The following is a 13,585-nucleotide window of genomic DNA, read 5'->3' on the forward strand; positions in this document are numbered from 1 at the left end:
TAAGGAAGTGGAGGCCAGAAGCCTACCAAACTCCAGCAGGGAGCTAAATGATTTTGTAATAACTGAGAGCAAAGTGAAGGAAAAATTGTTGAAATTGAACATAAAAAAGGTACCTGGAGTGGATGGCATCTATCCAGTTATATTAAAGGAGGCAGCAAAGGAAGTAAGCAAAACCTTAACCATAATTATATTAACTTCCTTGGACTCAGGGGGTGTCCCCAATTTACAAAGGAGTTTCAAAGAGTGACATGAGTAATTGCCGACCTGTTAGTTTAAATTCTGTTCCAGAGAAAATAATGGAGGAACTGGTTAAAAAAGTACTGCAGTGTCATATAGACAGGACTGCAGTTATAGTTCAGACACAGCATGGATTTGTTAAGGGGAAGTCTTGTCTGACAAATTTGATTGGATACTATGATGTGGTCACAAAGGAACTGGATGAAAACAATTTTGATGTCATATATTTGGATGTCAGGGAAGTTTTTGATACTGTTGCACATGGAAGACTACTGTACAAATTGGATCATTTAGGACAAGTTGCCACAATGGATAAAAGGAATGTTGAGTATGAGAAGACAGAGTACTAATCAACTGACACCACTCTTCTTGGGCTAATGTTATTAGTGGATTGCCCCAGGGTTTTGTGTTGTTTTCTGTATTTATCAATGATATTGATGAAGGTATATCAGAGTTAATGTCTAAGTTTGCAGATGATACGAAGCAGTTTTTTGAGCAGTGCAGACATCCTGCAAGAATAGCTCATGGTGTCTTGTTAACGATATACAGAAATTTTGCTATCAGGGATAAGGAAGTGATTGTTCCCTTGTATAAGGCAGTGGTCAGGCCACACCTTGAGTACTGCATACAGGTCTGGAGGCCTCATTTTAGGGGTGCCTCCATAGCCAGGTTGGCAGGAGCACACGCTTCTTGATTAGACCGGGGTTCGAATCCGTGCCCACCAAATACGGAGGATGCGGAACGGTCAGGGAATGGCCACCGCATATCCCCATAGCTTAGTTGCCTTAGTTGCTAATGCTCCTAAAAAACCAAATAACAAGCCTCATTTTAGGAAGAATGTAGAGCTGCTGGAAAGAGTACAGAGAAAGCTGAGTGGAACAAAGGGTTGCTCTTACCAGAAAGACTTAAGTTCTGCAAATTGCAGCATCTGGAGACTAGGCACCTGCGAGGTGATCTAATTGAGGTGTATAGGGCCTTGAATGGTTTGAGTAAGCTCAGTGCTGATGGGGATTCTTCCTCTTGCTCAGATTTCTCACCTGAGGGAACATAACTTCAAATTGATGAAAGGCAATTATAGAATAGTTGAAGAAATTTGCCTTTTGCCAGCAGGTGGTTGATAGTTGGAACAAACATCATCTGCATGGTGGAGGTTGAAAACTTAAATAAGTTCAAGGCAGTACTAGACAGGCATTTGGAGTGGGTGGATGGGTGAAACGGGAAGTGTTTTTTTTTTTTTTTTTGGTTGATGCTATTATAGGCTTGCTTTTTTGCATCATATGCCTCTGCTAATGCTAACAGTAGGTGCAGAGAGTTCACTAAGAAATTGGCTTAGAAAAGAAACCAGATTAACAAAGGGTCAAACGTGCTCTATCTCTAAGTGAAATTTTCAGAAGAGAGTATTTATAAATGAGCTAAAACTCATTCTTCTTTAGTGTGGGTTTCCCTAGCAAGAACACAGGTCAAAATGTTTTTGTCTTATGTTGATTGTATAATTTATAATATAAACACACAAATATACAAGAAAAAAACACTCAAGATCATCAGCAATAAAAATAAATTTCAAGAGCCTACCAAACTTGTAATTTTTGTAGTATCATAAAAATACACAAGCTTTTTAGCTTAAAGCAGCCACTGCAAGCTAACTTAAATGTAGGTTCAAAACTAACATAGTCTTTTTTTTTTTTTTTTTTTTTTTAACACACAAATGTAAACTCATTAAGATGTGCTTTTGTCATTTCAAAAAAAAAAAAAAGGAAAAAAAAAAAGTTGAAATATTGGAACTAGTTATCCTTTACATTGTGGCACATTTCAGATCTCTTAATCAAAAAGAATGTTCTTCTAACTCTGCAAAAACTTGGATGCAAAAAAAAAAAACTTCAAGGATGAATTATTTTTTATTTATTTTTTTTTTATCTCTCATTTTTATTAAGAGAGAATGTTCTAAGTCAACCTTCTTGGCTCAGATCTCATGAGAAACAATTGTGAAAAGACTTTATTATGACTTCCATGGTTAATCAGTATTAACAGTTTACTTATGGCCATTTCAGGGCTATTTGGCCCTTTATTGGTAGGTACCTGGTGGTATAACGTGACAACCCAGTTATGAAAATAAGTTATTATTATGAGAATAAGTAACAATAGTCTTTTCTAATGGAGTAGCTTTACTTAGTCGATGTAGTACAATGACAGGCAACTTGTGAAGTATTCACAACATGAGACATAATGAAAACAGTGCCATTCCACCAAATTTGGTGATTTACTATGATGCATTGTACTAGCTTGTACGTCTAATAAATTCTGTGGTTTGAGGTTCTAGTCCTAACTTGAAAATAGGAGTGTGTTATAGGCCTAATGGCTCTGATGAGTATAATAAGAAACTGTACAGGGAAATAGAGTGGGCCAGTAAATTAGTGTCTTATAATGGGGGATTTTAATTTCCTGGATATTGACTGGAATTTGTGGGTTGGTCACTCACACACTAGCAAGGCTTTTGTGGATTTATTGGATGATTGTTTTCTACATCAGCATGTTCGGGAGGCAACTAGAGAAAATAATACTCTTGATCTGATTATCAGTAGTGATTCTTCATGCATCAAGAATCTGCAGATAATGGAACCACTAGGTGGCAGTGATCACAGTGTGCTGAAGTGGGATTTACTCAAAGAGGTAACTACCATCAGGGGTAACAGGAAGGGTTTTTGCTTTTGCAAAGATGATTACGGTGGTCTGAGACAATATTTAAATTCTACACGGCAGGACCAACTGGTGATGTTACCAACAGCAAATTCAAAATGGGAAGCATTCAAAGAAATTAATCTTGGAAGCTACTAGGCTTTTCATACCAACTAAGAAATACTGTTCAAGATTTAGGCCTAAATGGATGTCAGATGAACTAATTAGACATGTGGGGGAAACAAAAATGCATGGGATACATATAAATTGACAGGTGACACAGAAGCCTATGATTGCTGCTATGGATAAAGAGATGGTTGAGTGGGAGAAGACAGAGAGTGGTAATCAATGGACACCGCTCATCATGGACTAATGTTATTAGTGGAGTTTTTATGGACTAATATTATTAGTGGAGACCCAACACTGAATAACTAGTGTTATTCAGTGTTGGGTATTGTTGTTTTCTGTATTTATAAATGATATTGATAATGATATATCAAGCTTAATGTCCAGACGATACAAAGGTTGGCTGGTTGTTAAGGACACTAATCACAGTACGCTGGGTGACTCCGTAGCCAGGTGAGAAGGAGCAGCAGTGCGTAGCACACGCTTCTTGATTAGACCGGGGTTCGAGCCCGTGACCGCCAAATACAGAGGATGCGGAAAGGTCAGGAAATGACCACCGCATATCCCTGGAGCAATATGGCCTTAGTTGCTAATGCTCCTAAAAACCAAATAACAGTAACAACGACAGTATGCTGCTGCAACAGGATCTAGAAAAGTTGAGCAGATGGGCTGAGAGGTGGCAAATGAAGTTTAACATTGACAAATGGAAAGTACTACATATGGGAAGCAGTAATCCCAGAGTAATGTATCAACTCTGTTGTATGGATAAAGTGGTAGAGTATGAAAAGGGCCTGGTGGTAATTATTCAGGCAGATATGAAGTTTTCTGACAGTGCAGACAGTCTGCAAGAGTAGCTCATGATGTCTTGTCAATGATATACAGGAATTTTTCTATCAGGGATAAGGAGGTGATTATCCCCTTGTATAAGGCAATGGTCAGGTCACATCATGAGTACTGTATACAGGTCTGGAGGCTTCATTTTAAGAAGGATATAGAGCCGTTGGAATGAGTACAGAGAATGGAAACAAGATTAGTGAATGGAACGAACAATTGCTCTTATGAAGAAAGGCTTAAGTTTTGCAGATTACAGTGTCTGGAGATTAGGCACCTGCGAGGTGATCTGTGTATAAAGCCTTGAATGGTTTGAGCATGCTCAATGCTGATGGGATTCTTCCTCTTGCTCAGAATAATCACCTGAGAGGGCATAAATTCAAATTGGGGAAAGACAGTTGTAGGATAGATATGCGGAAGTTTGCATTTAGCCAGCAGGTAGTTGGTTGGTGAACAGCCTTCCATCCTTGGTTGTGGAAGTTGATAGCCTAAACAAATTTAAGGCTGAGCTGGACAGGTATTTGGAACGAATGGAGGGTTGAAATGGGAGCAGGGTTTTTTTTGGCTGACGCTGCATAAGCTTGCTTTCTTGTATCATATGCCTCTACTAATGCTAAATGAAAGAGTAAGTACTGTTTTCATTGTTATTTTTGTTCTGTGTCAATTTTTTTTTCTGAAAGCAATGCAGATCCACAAAAACAAAATCTTATATTTCTCATTTTATCTCCAGATCTTATTTTGCAACATGCTTTGTGATGTAAAGCTCACCCATAGCTAGAGCTGAGCTTCCCCTATTCAGTCAACCTAATTTTACATATGCAGTACTGTAGTTGAGCTACTTAATTTCAGCTCTCCTAGACAAAATCACATAGTCACATAAAAAGGATCTCTATCACCACACCTTGCAACTTCCCTTCAGCTCATTAGTTTATTCTTGCAGCAGAACTTGCTAATTTAAGTGCATGCTGTTAACTTCATCCACCTTTTAAGCTCCATGCCAATTTTTTCTGCTTCTGACACTATGTGCCATGGTGTTCAACTTTAGTTTTGTTACAAAAACAATTCTCCATTTCTACAGCATTTCACATGTTTTATACAGCTACTTTGTGGACTGAACAAAATCCAGTAAAATAATGGATTTTACATTCAGGCCATTAAAAAGAAATCATATAGTTTTGTAAACTCCAGAATATTTACAAATTTTTACATGTATTCATGTATGCAAAATACTTTGAGACTGAAAGATTCACTTTTTAACAAGATGATCAGTCAACAATCAGATTAAAAGTCTACAGTGATAGGTTAATTTCATTGAAATTACAATACCATTTAGAGTTTGCTTCACCACAAACAAAATCACTCACACTGCAAAGATTATTGGGTTTTTATCAGAGAAGGAAGATAATGATACTTTCAAAACTGTTATGCATAAACTGCTTATTCACTTTGTTTTCAGTTTTTAAACAAGGGAATATGGAGGGAGTATATCCCTGTCCCCATATTTTGTTGGTTACAAAACAAATAAAGGAAAAGGTCTCAGTTCCAGAATGTTCCATTTAAGAGTTCATTTACCTTTCCTTTTATTTAAACGAATCCCAGAAAACAAAAAAAAAAAAAAAAAAATAAATAAATAAAATAAAAACCAAAAATTGAAACCCATAGAAAGTAAAATATTATTTTCAAATATGTTCCACATCAGTGACTCATTCTTTTATTCTAATTTATAAGGAGACCTAGGTAAGACCACCATCCATCCATCCCACTTTTTGACTAGACACGGACATGTGTTGTATCTTATGTGGAGTAGCTCCTGAACTTTTATTCACTCCAACAAAATTCAGAAAATGAAAGGGAAATACACATCACATCCTTAATTTATTCTGGTTCATTGTGATGGTACAGAACTTTGTAAAACAGCCAGAAATGTAATGTTATATTTGTGCAGTGCGTGTGCTATTTAGTTGTCTGGTCACTTTGCTACCAGGAAGATGATCATCTGGCAGACTTTTGAGATGATCACCTTCCTGGTAGTAAAGTGGCCAGAAACCACTAAACAACACAGCTTTTCAACTATCCAATATGCTAAAGTGTAGCTTTTTTTAAGTTGTCCTGCTTCACACTGAAACTTTGTGTTGCAAATCTAGAATTTATATAATTCTAGTTCGTAAAAGAATAAGAGAAGTTTACCTCAATATGATATGTTGAACACTTCCATATGATACTCTCCAGAAATTAAAATGAAAACAATTTAAAAAAATCGAAAATCTTATATTACAGTAAGAAATAATTAACAATAATTAAAAAATCAATTTTAACGCAATTAAAAATTAAGTAAAAAATTAATTTAATGAAAATTACCGAATAGGGGTGAGCATGGAACTTAATAGGAATTATTTGTCTTTGTGCATGCACGTAAAGGACCACTAGTTGGAAATTAGATATGGTCGGCGAACATTAGCAGAATTCTCATGTAATTTATTATCGACGGTTTCTGCAATTAATAGTTTCGATGGTTTCTGCAATTTTTTGTTTAACAACGCCAAAATACTTAAGTGTCCAACGTAATTGTATGGGACTGTTAATTGCAGAAACTGCCAAAATTAAATTATATGAGAATTCTGTTAATGTTTGCCAGCCATATCTAATCTCCGACTCGTGGTCCTTTATGCACAAAGACAAATTAATCCCTATTTAAGTTCCATGCTTACCCCTATCGGTAATTTTCATTCCTGTGATCACGACATACAGTTAAAGCATTGTCAGCTTCAGGAAGGAAATCCGTTTTGCATTTTTTTTTTGTAAAATTTATTTTTAATTGTGTTCATTTGATTTTTAATTATTGTTAATTATTTCTTACTGTAATGTAAGATTTTGATTTTTTAAAAATTGTTTTGGTTTTAATTTCTGGAGAGAGTATCAAACGGAAGTGTTCTATGTATCATATTGAGGTAAACTTCGCTTATTCTTTTACAAATATTGATATCAACGTAGAACGTATTGAGCATTATGGCTCTGGTTCATACTATATAATTATAGTTCATATAATTTCCCTTTAGTGCTGTTGTTTCTCAAATGGCAATCTGTATTATGGCCTTTAGATTTCCTGGAGCTATTATGCATCTGACAACAATCAGTACCAGATGGGGCTCAGAATTGCATATATTTAGAGGCCCTTTTCTTTGAAGAGGCTCACAGTATTTGATATGAATGGAATATGAAATAATGGGGTTAGAAAGAAATTGATTTAGTGCAATAAATGAAATGAGCAATAATTAAATTATAATGCAAGTGCAAGCTTAACAAAAAAAGTTACTTCTTACACTAATTGTGTTGGTCCGGGCTCTCTTGTGACTATGGGAGCCCTGATGCAATTGTCCCACTAAATCCTGGGAAGTCTACCTTGATAGCAATCAATGGTTTGGCTACCCTGGCACATTACTGTGTCTTTTAGTTTACATGGTGGTCTTTGCTGTTTATTTCTTCTGTTTTAGACAATTAGATATTTTTAGAGTATTTATAGTGCCTTTGCAGATATTAAAAGTTGTAATAACCATCTTTCTACACCCAGTGGTAAAGGACTGGGTTCGAATGCTGTCAACGACACAAGGATCTTTTATGAGCTTTTTCAACACCGTGGCTGAGGGTAAGCATGGCTTTTTTTTGCTTCCAGAAAGTTTTTGGTTTTTCACTCACCAAACACGCCAAACCAGAAAACATTTGCAATTTCTAGACATAATATACTGCAAGTGTATAAGCCGCTTGCTTGGGTAATTTTTTCTTTATATTTAAATATTATGTATTTCAAAATGGAACAACAAAACCAATTAATATGAAATCAGTGGGCATTTTTGCATTTTTCAGAAAATGGTGTGCCTCATAAAAATTTTAAGCAGATAGCAGTGTATGTATTATTAAGACTAACTAGGCTGCCTCAGAAGTCCAGAGAGGCCTGGCTACTTCCAGGTTTTGAACTTAGCTGTATGAGAGTGGAGTGCCAAACTTTTATTTCTATTTACTTACAGAATAATTCAACGAGATAGTTCAATTTACTTGTGAAATATATGCATTGTTTTGGTGCAGCATATATAAAAAATGCAAAGGTATAAGATACCAGAGAGAGAGAGAGAGAGAGAGAGAGAGAGATAACAACTGGCAGACATATGTCATTAGTAATGAAAGTTGTTTCCTACACAAAATTTTATGCCTGACCTCACTGGAGAATACGTGCAGTTTACAGACATAATGTATATGGTGCAATATGGTCTAAGTTGCTGATGTGCCTAAAACTTTACAACAACCGATTGTCCAACCTGATTTGTACATGCTACGTACAACCAAAAGGTATGGTGATTAAGTTTTTTCAGAATGCAGTTTTGATCCATTTATATATCTTATTTATGCAGTAAAAATTGTATTTTGTTTTATTTTTTCTTTTTATAAATAAATAGCTTTAATTTAGAACACTTGAATTGATTTTTTTCACAATAATTGACTAATTACATTAACATATTATTCATTTATTACTTAGATAATTATATATTTATTGCTAATTTATACATATAATATATTAATAAAACTAGAAAAATAGCTATGAAATAGTTTCAGTTATTAAAAAAAAATGTATTTTAGATGATTTATAGAATGTCTTAATGTACCGTTAAAAATTGACTCAAAATTTGAATAGCATAAAGCTTAATGAGCAGTACTCACCTTAGATAAATCTGCTGTGTTACATGAAGTTAGGGTGGAAGTATAATTTGAAGCTTAGAGTAGTCTAGACTATGTATAAGTATAGTGCGAAAGCATCAATAATACATAGCCAAATCTGAATGAACAGAATATTAGCAAATCGGCAAAGTTTTAAGTTATATCTCATATTGTGAATACCTTCACGAGTTGCCACGATATTGCACTACTTCAAATAAGTAATTCATTTCAGGGCTATTTGGCCCTTCTTTGAAGGGCCAAATAGCCCTGAAACTGTGCCATCTGGGTGGTGGTGGTATCCATCTGAGAATAAGTAACATTAGTCTTCTCCTCAGGCGAAGCGTTACTTATTTGAAGTAGTGCAATATCATGGCAAAGATTCCCACATGTTACAAAGTGCATCATGGGAACATAGAAGTACTTTAAAACATGCAATTTCTTTTCTCTTTAGTATTGCCAACTGAAGACGTTCATACGAAAGTCAGTCATTCATGACTATTGGCTTCACCGGTCTCATATCAATTTTAAAGTTTTAAATTTAATTCTTCAATGACAGCCAGGGACGAAGTTGTGCACTTCTACTTCCTTGAGCAAATTTTAATTCCATGTTATACCAACATCTCATTAAGCTTTATGCTATTCAAAATTTGAGTTAAAAAAAATCTTTAAATATGACCACCCTAAACACATTTAATTGTGGCTTGCATGCACTATCAAGTTTGATATGGCTGTTGTATAAGCTTGCATTATTTGCCACTATTAATACTAATGCTGTTAATGGGGACTTTTGTTTTGCTACTTCTAGAGATAAAAGCCAGAAGCTAAACATTGTTGGTTCCCCATATTGGATGGCTCCAGAATGCCTCAGAGGTGAATGGTACAACGAAAAGGTAAGAAATATATATATATATAAAAACCTCATGCAAATAAACTGATAAATATATGTGCTATTAAAAATAATTTTCCTTTGTTGCTCTATAAAGAATCGTTTTCTGGTGAGATATTTGATTGTTCAAATACCAATAGCACAAAGAAGAAAATTGTTTTCCTATTTATTTAATGAAAATATTATACAAAATTAATCTTTACATTATGGGATTTCTGGCAATATCTTGGTCACAGGCACATCACCATCAATTACTAATCAAAAGCAATTTTAGAGTTAGTAGTTCTTATACAAGGTACTTTAATTAAAACTCACTGGGATTTATTTCATTTAATTTTAGGTGTAGGCTGTTAGTTCTCTGAACTTTTTGTCATATTTTTTGCTGAAATTTTTAAATTTGATGTTAAATTTGGACTAAGTATTACCATTTATATTTTAAGATTACTAAATTTAAATTTTGCTTAATCAAGTGTTTTTTTCCTCAGTGTGATAGTTTTGTCCTTGGTTTGGTTTAAAACTGTTGTTATGCACTTCTGAAGTGAATGCATATCTCTAACTTTATTTGAAGAAAGAAACAAAACAGTGGTATGTCATCACTCTTCAGATTGCATGTTTAGCTGTATAGAACAGTTGGCTCTACAAGGAAGTTTTGTGTTACTTCTCCTTGTGCTACAGTCATTTATTTAATTTTTCTCTTTGAAATAAAATCAGTTTGCATTAGTTCCAAATTTTTACCAGTGACATTTTCCAGACTAAACTGAAGATAGGAAACAACTTTCCAGTTGAGAAGAAAAAAAAAAAAAAAAAAAATTGATTGGACAAGATTTAAATTTAGAAATCACAAAATCTAAACAGTAACATAGTCCAATTTTAACACCAAATCCAAAAACATCATTCTAAATATGATGTGGGGAAAAAAAAAAAAAAAAAAGTCCGAATAACAAAGCCTAGACCTAAAAATAAGCAAGATTGATGCTGGTCCCTTTTAATTGAAACACTCTATATATTCTATAAACACCATTTATTGCGTCACACATGACATCACAGTTAGCTTGTCTTAGTCTGGTAATCCTGCAAATATCAGTAAGAAATTAATTTACCCTAGTGCAGTGGTTTTTGACTATTTTTTTTAATAATGGCATCCTTAAGTTATTTTATTTTGTAGCACCCCTACTCAAATTTTTTTCCTGTTATATCCAACTCTCTCTCTCTCTCTCTCTCTCTCTCTCTCTCTCTCTCTCTCTCTCTCTCTCTCTCTCTCTCTCTCTCTGTGCATGTACGTAAAATGTTATATGATAGTTACATAATAATATAATTATAAAAAAAAATTGCAATTCGTAATACAAATTATATAATAATTTTATTCTTTATATAGAAGTGCTTAATAAGCATCAATTAATATAATAGATACTGTACACCTTTTTATAATGAAATAAATATATAAATTAAAAAAAAAAAAAAGATTTATGTGGCACTCCTGGAATGTTGTTGCGGCACCCCTGTTAAAAACCACTGCTAGGATATAGAGTCCTCAACTAGTTAACCACAGTGTGAGAATACCTTTAAATTGAAAACGATAAAAATAATAAAATATCAAAAAATATATTGTAAAATAACTTTTACCAAGTATTATCAATATTTCTTCTGTAATGTTTCTATTATTGGAGTAATTTCTGTGTTTTTCAACACATGTATGGTCTCTTTTACTTTCTTTTTGCTAGTTCATTCATTGATCTTCCCCACCCCCTTGATGTGGACATTTGTGTCTGGTGAGGGGATCTCTCAGTAATGTTGCTGGTTCTCCAGGTTAGACTCACTGGGATCCAATGCTGATAGACTAGATTCTAGGTGAGATGCCATAAGCAACTGGAGTGTTTGTTGTATGGTGTTACCTGGAAACTCAGAAAGGGTGAATATTTGTGGTTTAGGAACCCACTTTGGCTCCTGCTTCAACAAGATGAGTGGGCCTGAGAGTTTGCCCAGGATCAGCTAGTGTTTGCCTGAAAGAAGCAACCATTTTGAAGCCTTGTCCCTACCCTCATGGTATGAGCATCAGGATTCTAGCTTGTGGAGGTGCAGATATGGTGCTCGGGTAACCTTGCCTTGCCTTTCCCTTCCCACTCCAGAGCACATGTATTGCTTTCCAGGTAATGGGGAATCCCTTTGGGATCTGGTGGGTTAAAAATTTAAATAGAGTGAAAAACCTCTGTAAATCCTGATAATTTAAAACTCTTCTTCTTGGATCTCAACATGGTCCCTAACAGAAAATGAGGTTGAATGTGATATTACTACCACTGCAATGCAAGAAGTATAAACAAAGAAATTTAATTAATTTTCTGTATATATCTCAGGGCGACTACATGGTCAGAGAAGTTCACAAGACAGAGTCTTGCAGGCTTGAACCATAGTCAATCAAAGAATGTGTGCTTATGTATCAATACACCTGACCACTCAAACACATCGTCCTGTCAGGACTTACACCACACTTCTGATAATTTATTCCATCAGTGGAAAATTCATAGGGAAAATGTCTCCCTTCTGAATACAGACGGGCTTGGAAGGATTAGTAGGTTCTTCTAAATTGGTTAAATGGCTAACCAATTCTGGTGACATCTTGATAGGAACAGAAACTGGTAGCTATTCAGAACAGCTCCTTCAAGCCAATGCTGCTGGAGGAATTTTTATTATGGTAGTCCCATAAAACACTTAAATTGCCTTGTGGGTGTTCTCAGAATGGGATCTTTTGGAAGTATCTGAAGAAGAAATGTATTCTGAACTAAAGCTATAAGGAGTGACAACTGTAAGATGAATATTTGTGCATAGGGATGGGAATCTAGTCTTCCCTAGGAACTTAATCTTACTTTTAATTTGCCAACATCTGCCCAGCTGTGTGTACTAACATAAGGTGGTGAAATCTATTAATAGCATTAATCCTTAATACACTCATGAGTGAGATGGAACATAAACTGAAAGGACTGCCTCACATAGAGTCATTTATTTAGCAAATATCTTCACAGAAAGACCAGTCAGCTGCCACTCATATATCATTACCTCCTACTGCACCTGCTGTACCAAAATCTAGTGGTAAAGGTAAATCCCAAAAAACTGAAGTATCCCCTCCCCCAATAACACAAGAAAAATGGTTTTCAAGGTGAAGAGACTGGTACCAGATGATTCATTCTGGCACTCTTGGTCAGTGTGGTATCATTCATCAGTCAGCACTTAAGTGCTAACTTAACTGATGAATCCACCAAGCCCAATGGCTAAATTCCCACAGTGGAATTGTGGTTTCCAGTGAATGCTGTTGGTATCAAGACCTTCCTGCAAAAGAACAATTTGCTTTTACTTGCAAGAGACATGCCTAAAGTCAAATGAAATCCTTCCTTGTATAATGTTACTGACATATATTAAGGATAGAACTGGGAATGGACCTAACCATGAAGGAGTTGCTGTTGTAGTAGGCGACCAGATCCCACTTTAACCTTATGCTGGCATACAGTAATTTTGTTAACAGTCTGTTCCATCTATTTTCCACCTGGGACTAATATTGGAGGGAATGAATAGGTAAAATGGGAGGCGGTTTTTTTTTTTTTTTTTTGGCTGATGCTGTATAAGTTTGCTTTCTTGCATAATTTGGCATTGCTAATGCTAATTCCCAGTTGAACCGTGATGATCTTATGCAGTTGCTTTCCCCTGTCTGATAAACACTATGAGTAGTGCTAACACTAATGGGCATATAGTGAGCCTATTCTAGAGAGCATATGCTCACTGATACAACCCATTTAAATGTGTGAAGGTGATAGTTCCACTTTTAGGTTATCCCACTAGAAGATTAGTCAGGCTGACTGAAATGCCTGCTACAAACAGATTTTGATGTTACGATAGTCAGTCGGGAGCCAGTCAGTGATGCGGCAATTACAGAAAATATTGTTCATGTTACTGCGATTGCAATTTCAAAACATCTTTGTGGTTTCTGTCATTTCTTACCATGGAATACAGAATGCACAGCAGCAAGAAAGGCACAGAATATGGCTTGGAAGATATTCTACTGTTATCTCATCACAGCCAATCTCCTAGCATGTAAATGTGCTTGTGTCAAAGCATGTTATGTTTGACATCAGAGGC

At 35.3% G+C, this 13,585-nt stretch overlaps 1 protein-coding gene across 5 annotated transcripts in view; it reads left to right on the forward strand.

The window, feature by feature from the left end:
- The window catches only part of cdi (serine/threonine kinase), a 242,961-nt gene that overhangs the window by 166,177 nt on the left and 63,199 nt on the right, over positions 1 to 13,585 (forward strand). For all 5 annotated transcript variants that reach the window (XM_090372811.1, XM_090372814.1, XM_090372813.1 and 2 more), the window contains one exon: positions 9,380 to 9,464. In XM_090372811.1, coding sequence (XP_090228937.1) covers positions 9,380 to 9,464 — 85 coding nt within the window. The remainder of the gene's footprint in view (positions 1 to 9,379; positions 9,465 to 13,585) is intronic.

This window comes from Mastigoproctus giganteus, chromosome 4, assembly GCF_048544385.1.
Source record: "Mastigoproctus giganteus isolate SK-2022 chromosome 4, ASM4854438v1, whole genome shotgun sequence".
Classification (NCBI taxonomy): Eukaryota; Metazoa; Arthropoda; class Arachnida; order Uropygi; family Thelyphonidae; genus Mastigoproctus; species Mastigoproctus giganteus.